Source organism: Leguminivora glycinivorella, chromosome Z (assembly GCF_023078275.1).
Source record: "Leguminivora glycinivorella isolate SPB_JAAS2020 chromosome Z, LegGlyc_1.1, whole genome shotgun sequence".
NCBI classification, from domain to species: domain Eukaryota; kingdom Metazoa; phylum Arthropoda; class Insecta; order Lepidoptera; family Tortricidae; genus Leguminivora; species Leguminivora glycinivorella.
The window spans coordinates 20,995,363-21,009,179 of record NC_062998.1 but is presented as its reverse complement, the minus strand read 5'-3'; the positions used below and the strand labels follow the sequence as shown (position 1 = coordinate 21,009,179).

General features: G+C 37.9%; 1 protein-coding gene across 2 annotated transcripts; it reads left to right on the top strand.

Moving 5' to 3' along the window:
- The first annotated feature begins 4,970 nt into the window (after positions 1-4,970).
- On the top strand, positions 4,971-13,063 carry LOC125241606 (ras-related GTP-binding protein A). 2 transcript variants are annotated; one of them, XM_048150167.1, is made up of 8 exons: positions 4,971-5,027; positions 5,152-5,223; positions 5,309-5,408; positions 5,484-5,701; positions 6,009-6,175; positions 6,266-6,359; positions 7,656-7,808; positions 9,624-13,063. In XM_048150167.1, exons 2-8 carry the CDS (start codon positions 5,212-5,214, stop codon positions 9,801-9,803), a joined length of 924 nt encoding a protein of 307 aa, XP_048006124.1. In that variant the 5' UTR covers positions 4,971-5,027; positions 5,152-5,211; the 3' UTR covers positions 9,804-13,063. The 2 variants fall into 2 exon arrangements, with proteins under 2 accessions (XP_048006124.1, XP_048006123.1); XM_048150166.1 differs by lacking the exon at positions 4,971-5,027 and having other exon boundaries at positions 5,041-5,223.
- Positions 13,064-13,817: the final 754 nt, after the last annotated feature.

The window sequence follows — 13,817 nt, the reverse complement described above, 5'->3', positions numbered from 1 at the left end:
CTATAGTTGAACCACGAGCAAAGCGAGTGGTTCGAGAATAGAATCCTGAACTTGCGAGTTTTTTAACACACGAGAAGTAAAATACATTTGCACCCGAGTGTAACACAAAACTTTTCCCCTCACTATAGCGAGGAAACTAATATAACGCAAAAAATGCGTTTATCACTGCTTCCAGTAGTTCCAGTGGTAAATCATCTTTATTACTAGATTCACCTACTTTTATCAATTTTAAAGCAGTTAATTTGACTTTATTCAAGGTCAAATTACTTTACCCACTAGTGGATAAAATGCGTTTTTACCCGCTGGTATTAAAGGACAAAACACGTGTTTCCGAGCTAGTGAGGGGAAAATAAATATATCTTATGAGTACTTACTTCATTTTCTTTATTGTACTTATATATTCCTAAATTACGTTTATAGAGACTATGTTATTATTTAATAAGTATGTAATAATACGAATAATAAATGGTTTACATTATTCTTAAGGATCGTGAAAAGTGGCAAGTTAATTAACGGCTGCGATCCTGAGTCACAAACCCAATTAGGTGTGGTTGGTTTGGGTGCACATTCAGAACTTGCCTTTTGAAATCAACTTATAAGATCATCTCTAAAAATAACATTGGCCAAGTAAGCAGCCAAAGTATTTAAATTTTGGGTCCCAACCAAGGTGATTTATATAGGATTGACATTCTTCATACTAAGAATCGTACCTCGATTTTTTAGCGCCACCTATTAAATACTATCATAACTACACTTATGATGCCTACAAGTTTTTTTAAATGCGTATTGACGTGATATCATGATATTAAAATAAAGAAGCATGTCATTTATTCTTATAAAAAAAAAACACGCAAAACATATTTGGGGAAAATTTATAAAATATTTGGCCACTTCCAGGCTGCGAAACAGCGCCATCTAGTTTTAAACCCAAGTGCGTTTTCACATTATCCGATCCGATATCGAATGTTCTACATTCGATATCGGATCGGATAATGTGAAAACGCACAAAAAGGCCCGTACATTTTAGGGGTAAGCTTTTTTGTATGGGGCTTGTCTGTCCCGTATTATATACACCGTGTTTCACTTAACACTAAAAACCTGAAAACTGTTTGTTCAGAATCGAGAGTAGAATCGATTGAGCTATATCTTGATGGGGGTAATATTTTTTGTTTTAATTTGTATTATTAGTTATTGTTTACGTGCCCATTCTACAAATTCGTAATACAACATTGTGCATATCATATTGTTAGAGGTTGTATAACTTTTTCAGTATTTAAGGGTATTAATACTGGCTGGTTACTTGGACGATAATTTTTTCCGCTACGAGATAGACGTTGTGCGTCAGTTTAATTTTAAAGTTTATCATAAGTCATAACAAATTGAACTCGTACCTAATTACAACCTTGTCATTTTGAATGTTAGGTTTAAATTTGCTTACTGCGTCACCTGTCCAATTTGAAGTTTACTGTGACACAGGTTAAAGTGCTTTACAGTGACATAGCTGTCTATTGGTAAACCTTATGTCGTTGCAGTAACATACACAATTAAACAGTTTGAAGGTTTATGATGGTAGCTAGCAATTATTTTATTGAGTGTAGAGTTAAAAGCCGAGTAGAGCTGCACAGAAAATTAAAAATTCAATTTAAAAAAATAATAATCATCAGATTAAAAAATGAACATTGAAGATACGTTTAAAAAAATAAAAATCAGTTGGGGTGTCTGAGGTTTTGAGTGGTACCGGAAACACGGTGTATATCGTCCTTGGTTAAAAATGTTAAAATGAACATTGCTAAGCATATGCTCTACAAATTGAAAGTATTTTTTCCCCTCACTAGCTCGGAAACACGTGTTTTGTCCTTTAATACCAGCGGGTAAAAACGCATTTTATCCACTAGTGGGTAAAGTAATTTTACCTTGAATAAAATCAAATGAACTGCTTTAAAATTGATAAAAGTTGGGGAATCTAGTAATAAAGATGATTTACCACCTGTGGAACTACTGGAAGCAGTGTAAAATTCATTTTTTTGCGTTGTAGTTTCCTCGCTATAGTGAGGGGAAAAGTTTTGTGTTACACTCGGGTGCAAATGTATTTTACTTCTCGTGTGTTAAAAAACTCGCAAGTTCAGGATTCTATTCTCGAACCACTCGCTTCGCTCGTGGTTCAACTATAGAATCCTTTCACTTGCTCGTTTTTCAATTCCACACTCGGCGTTAAAATACAACTTTGCCCCCTTGTATAACAAATAACTATTATTTATTTAAAGTCTCGCTAATTAGAGAATTCACCGAGAGAGAGAGAGAGAGAAAAGAAATGCTCATTATACCCCTAGCTCGATTTCTAGTAGTCTTTAGAGTTCTAAGTATGAGAAAGATGAGACTATATGAACCAAATCTGAACTATAGAAATTTTGTACGGAACCCTCGGTGGATGAGTCAGACTCGCACTTGGCTGGTTTTTTCCCATATCCGTGTATAGTCTGTTATTCTGACCAGTTTGCAAAAAGAAATTTCTGCAGTTTATCGAGACGACGTAAAAAGTAGACACATAATACCTAAATATACTTTGTCAAACAAGTCTGTCGGTAAATAAGAACAAAGAAAACTATATGCATCCTTTTCTTTAGGGTGCTATAGAAAAGGATACCAATAGTTTTCTTTGTTCTTATTTACTGACAGACTTGTTTGACAGAGTATACCTAATACCTACATAAGTATTTACTACACGTCGTCGTCTTACTACGCTAAATTATTGTATTTTCGTATAATGTTAACGGAAATCAAAGATCGAGTAGCAGAAAAGGGACTTGCCGTGACTGTTAGGAAATGAGAAGGAAATGAAATTTCACAAACCAAACCAAACCAAACTTAACACGTACGGCGAGACATTTATAACTTGCTTGCTTTTATCAATCGTTAACAATCTATTACAATACTTATTTGCTTATCCTATTACTTATTGACCGAGCGAGCGAAGCGAAGGAAAGTTCTTACATTCGACTAATTACACGATGGGCTAGGATAGGGGCACGCATCGGAGAAGTCCGGTTTAGGGGTTACGGATCTAGTAGATCCTAAAATGCCTAAAAACTAGTTCTTTACAAGAAAGTAGACTGATGATTTATGTTAGTAGTAGATTACGTAGGATAGAATATGGGTGGAATGTTGTCTGGTCAATTGTGGTCGGTAAACGCGGGAAACGAAACTGAGCGTTTACGATTAATGGAGATTGATTTTTGAATTTCGACCATACGAGTAGAGTAGATTGGTTCTGGAATATGTATCCCTGGGCTAAAGGTTTTGGTAGGATATTGTATTGACCCACAATAAGGATTGCAATAAGTGCTGCAAAGGAAGTACTTAAGTATATTATTCTAACTAGCTTTTACCCGCGGCTTCGCCCGCGTAATAAAAGTATTCATTAAGATTTTCATTTGGATCCTTAGGTTTCTCTGGTATATTTATCTGCGATTATTTCGATTGCACATAATACTTTTGCTTGCAATGATTGTAGAAATATTACACATCGACCACAGCGTAGGTAATTCTATATACGCTGGGGAAACCTTTATAAACATCCCACATAGCCCGTATTTCGACACTATATGATCGGTGGGTAAAAAGTACTTTTTTCTATTATCCCTTACAATTTTTTACATTTTGCTTATACTTATCGCAAACGTAATCTTCAAGCAAGCAAACAACGATCGTCTTAGAGCACTTTGATTGTAAGAGACCGCCGACCGATTATCCGTATCCCTCTAACGATACCCATATTATCCGTATCCTTATCCGTATCCGTTTCCGTATCCGTATCCGTATCCCTATCTCTATCCCTATCGCTATCGCTATCGCTAACGCTATGGCTATCGCTATCCCTATCGCTATCCCTATCGCTATCCCTATCGCTATCCCTATCGCTATCCCTATCCCTATCAAGATAACACTAAGTTCTCGCGCTTTGTACACATATTTAAAGTCACATACAGGTCGAATGCGATTAATTAACATTATTTTTACCTTTTTTCCCCAACGTTTCGGCCAGGTTGCACTGGCCGTGGTCGCGGAAGACTGACGTCCCAGCAAAATGTCACCGGAGATGTAAACAACACAAAACTACCCGATATTAATTTATATAAATGTTCGGGGTAGACAAATAAATATAATCTACCCGCATGTAATTATTTACGACATCACATTAGAAACCTCAAAAATAACAGTACTTCTCCACTATTTAATGGATGTTATTATACATATAAACCTTCCTCTTGAATCACTCTATCTATTAAAAAAACCGCATCAAAATCCGTTGCGTAGTTTCAAAGATTTAAGCATACAAAGGGACATAGGGACAGAGAAAGCGACTTTGTTTTATACTATGTAGTGATAGTGATAGTGATGATAGTGATAGTGATAGTGATAGTGATGATAGTGATTTCGTGAACAAGGCAAAAACTAACACTGGACAGAAACAGCACACTAAACATAGGTAAAAATGCTGCGTTGTGGTTTTCACAAATAATTTCTCACATGGTGGGGTCTCATTAAACTTTTACTAGACCACATCTCGATTTTAGTTTTGCCTTTTGCTATTATTTTGCAATGAGTGCTGCCATCTCGTGACAGTAGTTGAGCTCAAAATTTCCTTGGTTGGTTTGAGGCACGGTTTGAGGCAAATTCGATCGTGTGAAGGTGGTGTCAACCATGTGTCAACGATAGTCTGTTGCAGAAAGTCTGTTGTCTTTGATTTGCCGTACGCGTTCGACTTTTGAGACCAGTCAGGACCAACGATCGGGCATTTCTTTTAAATTCGAACGCTCGGATGATAACATAATATATTTATAATAAGTAATATAATATAATATGATGTGATTCACTCCAAATATATGATCAAATTGTCAATTATAACAAGTTGTCTGGACGGGCCTTTTGTTTAAAAAAAATATTTCTTTGTCTATGCGTTCTATGACATAAAGTGACTTACGAGAGTTGACGACTGTCCAACAGTGTTTTTACGCCTACTGTTATTTGTAATTTTTTTATACATTTTTAATTAAATTGTTTAAAGTAAATAATTCATACTAGGACAGATCAATAATCAAATGATATTCGATGTTTTATGCTCTTAACAAGGTGTATTAAACTGTGTTCCAGATTAAAAACTCGCTATCTTTATAAAGTTGAAGGCCTAGTCGTAGTTCAAACTTTGTCAACATGAAGAAAAAGGTACGTCTTTATATTAATTGATGGTCCCATATTATTATTGAACAATAGTTGTTGGTCTAAACTAGTGATCGTTTTCTATTTTAAGGTACTGTTAATGGGAAAGAGCGGCTCAGGGAAGACAAGTATGAGGTCTATAATCTTCGCCAACTACATCGCCAGAGACACCCGACGGCTGGGCGCTACAAGTTAGTTGCTACTAGTTTGTTGTGAAGTCCTCGTAGGGTTTGTGTTGACGCTTAGAGTGTGCCTGAATGTTTCAGTCGACGTGGAGCACTCTCACGTGCGCTTCCTCGGCAACCTGGTGCTCAACCTGTGGGACTGCGGCGGACAGGAAGCCTTCATGGAAAATTATTTCGCTTCCCAAAGGGACAACATTTTCCGAAATGTTGAAGTGCTTATATATGTGTTTGATGTGGAGAGCAGAGAAATGGAAAAGGACATGCATTATTATCAGTCTTGCTTGGAAGCTATTCTTCAGGTAACTTTACCAATAACAACTACCCATAAGTATCCATAACTACCAATAAGTTAACATGTTTTATCATAAGATACCAATACCTTTCTGTACTTTGCAATGCAGAATATGTACATTTGAAACAACGTTAAGTTCTTATTTTAACTATTATACTGTAACCTAGTTTTAAGTTTGAAACTGTTTTTGCAATACCCTACTAGGGTCCATGTTACCATTATAATTGTTATTCTGTGTACTTGGAAGCAAAATAAATATCTCTATCTCTAAGCAACTTAAATATGAATAACACAATACACAGTAAATATTCCAGAACTCACCAGAAGCTAGGATATTCTGCCTGGTGCACAAAATGGACTTGATACCGGAAGAAACAAGGGAGGAAATATTTAAAGAGAGAGAAGAGGATCTGAAGCGACTGTCCAAACCCTTAGAGTGTACCTGTTTCCGGACCAGTATATGGGATGAGACACTATACAAGTAATATTTATATACTTTTTAAACTACTGTTTCAAGTTTTAGAAAGTGCCCATTGATTTATGTGGATTCTAATGTTCATATTTGTTCCAGGGCCTGGTCAAGCATAGTATATAAACTTATACCTAATGTAAAAGCGTTAGAGTCGTCATTGAAACAGTTTGCCTCAATTGTGGATGCTGACGAGGTAAGTCCATTTCTCATTCGTACACCTGCAACACCTGCGTATCTGCAGTAAGCTCAGTCCAATTTAACTTTCCCATACAAACAGAAACATTTTCATTTTAAAACTATGTGTCACTCAATGACAAGAATTATAACTAATTCTGTAATAAGTAATATGTAATATTATAATACAGATCCAGCTTGAGAAAAAAAAAACCAAAATAGTGCTTAACAAAATAGAGTTTAACGCATTCACTACCAGACAAAAAATAGTGCCCTACATCAGAAACCGGTCATAATTTATAACCGTCTGCTTGTATGGTGAGAAGCTGGTTCTCCGGCAACTGAGCAAAGTTTAGGAGTGTCCACCAGGTAGCTTCTTGGTTGTGAAAGTGTCAAATCACTGTATTACAGGAAAACTAAAATCGTATCTGTATATTGGAAACTGTTTTTTAATTCACAAAAAACCTTTCTGTTTTTAACTTTCAATTTAACTATCTTTACAATGTATGGCAAACCTTTAACTTTATAGGAGACTAGCCTTTGCCCGCAGCTTCACTCGCGTTAGAAAGAGACAAAAAGTAGTCAATGTCGCTCTCCATCCCTTCAACTTCTCCGTTTTGCCGTGAAAGACGGACAAACAAACAGACACACACACTTTCCCATTTATAATATTAGTATGGAATTAACGTAAAATATCTACTTTCAAATGAATTAAAACCTGTTGAATTAGGATAACAATATAAAGAACTATCTCTGAAAAACCAACTCATACAGGTCGCGCAAATTCGTTAGCCAATTCACCGAGAGATGGCGCTCTATACAATAACGCTCAAGTGCCTATACTTCTAGTCAAGTCTGTAGAGTTAGTTATACCAAAGAGGATCGAATTATAGAGAGTTACTGTCGAAGTAAAATGTGTAATCACAGTGCATAGACTGCCATCTTTTGGCACAGGCTTAAAACTTTTGAACCTCAGTTGACAATTTGGCACATATTCTTAGCTTGATATGTGTTAAAATGTCAAATATTAATATTAGCGCCATCTAGCTGAGCGTACCCCAAAGGTGTAATGCCATCTAGGCCACCATACCTTTTTCTGTATGGTACTGAGGTACGTTTTTTTCTTAGACTTTTTCTGTCTATAGGGAGTTATATATGTCTTTGGTTATACATTTATTAGTAACATGAGATTATTTTAACTATTTTGAAAGAAAGTGAGTGAGTCCGACTGGCACTTGGACGTTTTTTATTTATATGTATTGTTGAGCAAAAATATAATATTAGTACTTATTGTACATGTGGTGGTGTTGGTCAGGTGCTGCTCTTCGAGCGCGCGACGTTCCTGGTGGTGTCGCACTGCCAGCGGCGCGCGCACCGCGACGCGCACCGCTTCGAGAAGGTCTCCAACATCGTCAAGCAGTTCAAGCTCTCCTGCTCCAAGCTCGCCGCGCAGTTCCAGAGCATGGAGGTATACACCCTATACATCCTCCTTGCGCTATCCCGGCATTCACCACACCACGGCTCGTGAGACCCTGGGGTCCGCTTTGACAACTTGGCATAGCCACTAGTTTTACAAAAGCGACTGCCAGCTGACCTTCCAGCCCAAAGGGTAACTAGGCCTTATGGCGCAATTTCATTAGTCGACAGGGCCCGCATGCGGGGTACGAGAGAGTTCTGGAACGCGTGCCACAGGGCCCGCATTCGGGGAGATCAACACACACGGGGGGACAGTAACTTTGATTGGTTGTTATCTCGCGTGCGGGGTGTCCCCGTATGCTGCATACCGAACGAGTTAACGACCAATTCAATTGCACCACTTTGATTGGTTGTTATCTCGCTGCGGGGACTCCCCGTATGCTATATACCGAACGAGTTATCGACTAATGAAATTGCGCCATTATTGGTATTAGTCCGGTTTCCTCACGATGCGATACTGACATAACATACCTAAATGTTCAAAAAAGTAAAAGCACCTTGGTCGTCCATGCTGCCTGTACCTCCATGGAACATGCTATTACCATCTATTACGAATTGGCCTGTAGACCTAATCATTCTTAGTATGCTTAGTTACATACCTACTTTGTATGTACTCGTAATCAAATGAAATTGGTTTCTAAACAAGCACTGGTGGTTGTTTTAAAAAAAAAATCCCGAATATCGAATTTCACCAGATCTCGACGTGTTTGGGCTCATTATTCTCAGAATTTCTCTTCTCAAACACGTCCAGCCGGCGTACCATGCTTCCAATTTTATCACTTATCCACGTGGATAAGACATCTGTCACTCTCACACTGACATACTTGCTAAAGCGTGACAGATGTCTTATCCACGTGGATAAGTGATAAAATTAGAAGCATGATACGCCGGCAGGCAGGAAAGCGTGGTCGCGCGATAAATGATAAAACATCAGCCGGCGTATTCTGCTTCCAATTTTATCACTTATCCACGTGGATAAGACATCTGTCACTCTCACACTGACATATTTGCCAAAGCGTAACGGATACTTTATCCACATGGATAAGTGATAAAATTGGAAGCATGATACGCCGGCAGGCCGCCTATCGCACTGTTTGTAAGTTTTATCATTTATCGCGCGACCATACTTGCCTGCCAGATCTGGTGAAATTCGATATTCGGGATTTTTTGAAAAACACCCTGGTAGTGGATCTATACCTACAGTTGACAATTTAAAATTACAATAGGCTACTTTGCCTTTAGTCAAATCAGTTGCTTTTTAAGAACTATCAAAACGAATTTGAACGATTTATTAATCCGGTTTATTAAATAGAAATTAGGATTGAAAAAGAACTGCTATCTATGTTTTTCGTATAATTATATGATACTTTTCGTGCATGATATAAAATACTTTATTTAAAGTACAGGCAAGTTCCCTCTGAAAATGAAACCATATTTTTCATGATTTGTTTGACTTTGTTAACTTGATGAAACACGTCTGCTTAACGCATTCACTGCCTTCTCTTTTCCTGGCCATTCGCCAGGTGCCACACTTTGCTGTGTGCCCCAAACGCACATAATGTTTATACTAATTCATACAGGAACACATCAAAGTGCAGAACTCATATGTGTCGAAGGCACTGGATGAAAGTCACTACATACTATGGACGCGTCTGTGCGTTGAAGGCACTGGGTGAAAGGAAAACGCGTATATGCGTTGGTGGCAGTGAATGCGTTAAAAATAAGGGTTCACCGTCTTCATTTTGTATCTAAACTTGACATTACATTGTTTTAAAATAAATATTGAAAGCAAGAGTGTGTGTGGCAGGTCCGCAACAGCGTGTTCGCGGCGTTCATCGACGGCTTCACGAGCAACACGTACGTGATGGTGGAGATGTCTGACCCGCGCATCCCGTCCGAGGCCACGCTCATCAACATCCGCAACGCGCGCAAGCACTTCGAGAAGCTCGAGAAGGTCTCCTCCAGCGCGCCGCCGCACTACCAGTGACGCGCGCCGCTCGTGCGACTCCGAGGCGGCAGGTTTACCCACTCTGCTGGGGCACGCTCCCTGCACACACTATTAATGGCATACCCTCTACATATTCGGTGGCATACGCTCTACTATAGTATGACGGTTCATTTGACGTTATCTATTTCCTCACCTTGCAGCGAAGGCTGTTAACCTAACGTGAACACTGAACAAGTTCGTGAACTATTTGTCTCTCGTATCGAGTTTATTTTGAGCACTAGACAAGATATCGTAGTCTGATGAGTTCTAAAAATCCTAGGGATTTACTTATACCGCTACCAAATATCACAAATACAAATAACTTTATTTTGCTGAAATATGGTACAAGGATTTGCAAAGCTTGACTCGGTGGCCAGTTATATCCGGAACACCACATCCTCTGTAGGTAGAAGTACATATTACTTACCATATTCTTACACAAAAACATAAAAGAAAAAAAACTTGACCTGCTCCATATTTTCACGTCAATTAAATGATTATTTCCTACTCTTATCGTGACACTGTAAACGTTATGTAAAGACACTATAACCCTATTTATTTCTGCATATTCTTTCATTCTTTGGCATTACTAATTTACGAATATTAGTTATTTATTCTCTTATAGATTTATAATGACAATTTGATACAAAATGAAATCTTAATTTTATATTTAGCTCAATCTTTTAAGTATATTTTAGGTTAATTCAAATACTAACACATTGTACAGCCATTGATAATGGTATTTTCTCACTTTATCTGAAATGATGTCAATATTCTCTATTTATATATTATACGACCCAATCCTCCCGATTAAATGCAGAAAACATTAAAACCACTAACTAGAACCTGCTTGCTGTGCCCGCGCCGGTACTGAACGGACCTTGAACGTCCGGTACGTTCGAGGTACTGATGTACGCCACACAAGCTAGAGGCAAGGCACGTATGGTTGACGCACAAATACCCTACCTACCTAAAAAAACACAATATAATAGCTTAAGAGGCCAGAGTCGCTAGACCTTCCTCTTATTAACAAGGATGAAACTTTGTGATAATGTGAGACTTCTTATTTTTTTGTTTAATGTATATTAGCTACCGGCCGCTACCCGCTAATAGGCCGAACCTGCATTATAGACTACACGTCCCTCCCTCTAATGATTAATACAATAGTAATTAGCAAGACGAAGTGTATCACTCGGGCGAGATACTGTCGCGCCAATCGTGTGCTAGGCTTACTGGAAACGGTTTTAACCGATTATTTGCATTCCCTACGGTGAACCCCAAAGATGTATAGTGCGTGACCTATGGGACCTTAAAATAGGAAATCTAAATACCCATAGAGATAAATATCAAAAAGTAACAGGTAACCACTCTTGAGAATACTGATGGACATACAAATTATAAAGGAAAATATCGATTTAGGACTCAGGTTTAGTTTATCCGTAGTATGTATAAGAACAGTATGTGCATGATATGCAACTAAGTTACTGATGTTCTGCCCATTCAGATCTATTGTTAAGAGCCTTAATTTAATTATTGCCCTCATAAACATAACAACGTATTGAAGTTTACATACTCGCCCACATCAATGGACATACATAACATAACGTCAGGTTGTAAATATTGTAGGGGAAAGCAGAGCACATGAAACTGCGGAAGTGTCAGTGCCACTCTTAGCAATTGATAGATTGAAATAAAACGAAAAAGGGATATCGCAGTGAGAGGATGCTAGCTCATCGCCCACACCACAATTGAACGGTCCCATATCCCACCTAGTCGGCTTCTACAACACCCCAAGGAAGAAAGGGGATGGTGAAATTCTTAGGGAACATACCCAAACTACGTGACCATGTTTGTGCCGTTTTTTGCGTTATAAATGAAGTTTTTAATCGATTTTTGCAGAAAGTTGGCAATAAATATTCGTGTGTCAATTTAATATTTTTACAATGGCCTTTAAACAATGATTTTCATCCCATAACCTGCATCATCATCACCAGCCTATATATGCGTCCCACTGCTGGCCACGGCTGGGCCAATATCCCCCTCTGTGACCAAGCGTAGTTTTTTGACGACCCCCCTCCCCCCGTGTCACGTAATTTGGGTACGTTCCCTTAGCCCGTCATCACATAGTACTTAATGGAGTTTCATAAAAACTCATAATAATGACAAGTATTTTTACAAATGGGTAGTGTTTCTTAAAATATTTTACATCACATTTTCTGAGAAATACAGGTAATGAACAGACACGTCAAGACTGGTTGCCCCTTTGTATTGCTAATAAAGTACCTGAGTGTTTTATCTTGACGCGAAGTCATCAAAACGAGAACCCGCCCTTGAATTGATTGAAAATCTTCTAGACAGTTATTAAATTTTTCAAACCAAAAATGTATCAATTAGTACCTATTTTAGTAGAATGTTTTTGTTAAAATAAGTTTATTATTGCCTATTGATTGACGATTTGACATCCCTAAAATAATATAGCAGTCTGCATGATACGATGCTCGATGTGGGATGGATGAATAAGGTATATGTGTAGTAAACATTATTTACTTTTATACGCGCTTGTTGCTAAAAGATTCTTAAGTTTATATAACTTGTTGGGATTTTTGCTAAAAGGCGCTAATAAAATTATATTGACTAGGCAGGTAAGTACCTATGGTCGCGCGATAAATGATAAAATATCTGGCCGTCCCTATCACACTTACGAATAGTGCCTGGACGACCAGATGGTTTATCATTTATCGCGCGACCATGCGTGCCTGCTTGGACACATTTTGTAAAAACCTATCACGGCGAAATATTCCTATGATAGTACCTTCAAGTAACTATTAATTATGCTTTTAAATTTTTTTGGTACCCACTTTGACGTTTCATATTAAAAAATTTGATGTTCCTATATGAACAAAATGTCGACAAAATATTTTACGGGTAAATTACTCCATATAAAACTGAACTGTCAGTGTGTTAGAGATCATCATACGTCGGGATAGGTTATTTGACCGTTATAATTGTATAAGACAAGCTTGAGTATATGGGCAAGCGCAGCCGAGCCAGGTGCAGGCAGATCATCACCCATACAATTTGATCGCCGTGTGCGAGCCAGGCCGCCGGCCGTGCGACTCTTACAATAAAATCAAACCTTGTTACAGCTCACTTTCATTATGCTAATCCGGCTCCCGGCCAGTGTTCCCGCATGCGATCTGTTGTACCTATTGTGTAAGTTATTATTTTATTACTGGAATAATATATGAAATGTTTAATAATATTAGATTTTTATTCTTACCAGCACCTTACGCGATTCAACTACAGCGTGTGGATTGCATACGGGCGAATAATGTATCCAGTTATACAGGTTATACTATCTGATCATACGAATGGTATAGGATAATCATTTTGTTAAAACTGTTATTAATTAAGAGTAATATTTTTTTGAAATCTGGCCAAGCAGCAAAGTACGCCGTCCAACTTAATTTGATATGACATAAACGCCATGTAATGACGTTTAGGTAGGTACGCTAATTGATGTGGACATACATTGCCTGTTCAATTATTATGTATGAAAAAAAAATCTCATTTATTCAACAAAACATGTAATTAGGCTCCTTTGGTCCAATACTAATCGTTATTAAGATATTTGCCCGTATGGAATACACTCGCTATATACTCCTTCCAAATGGGAATTACGTACAACTTTATTGTTTATAGATTGAAAGCTAAATGAAGTTTTGCTGCAGAACATCCCGCCAAGCAATCCAATCCCTAAATAAGAAACTTACAATAACAGCAAGTACATACATACATCTCTAATTTCCTAATCTCTATCTGTCTTTTATTAGGTATTCGCTGTGCACGACTGGCGCCCCTGATCCTGGATGCCTGGCAAATGCTTATGAATTTAGAACTTTTTTTATTCTTGTAAAAGTTCAAACCTTATGTACTCGTACGAGGGTACCAGGATCCAGGAGGATAATCGTATGGAGTCAAATTAGTTCCAACGGCCGCCGCAAGCATTAACCT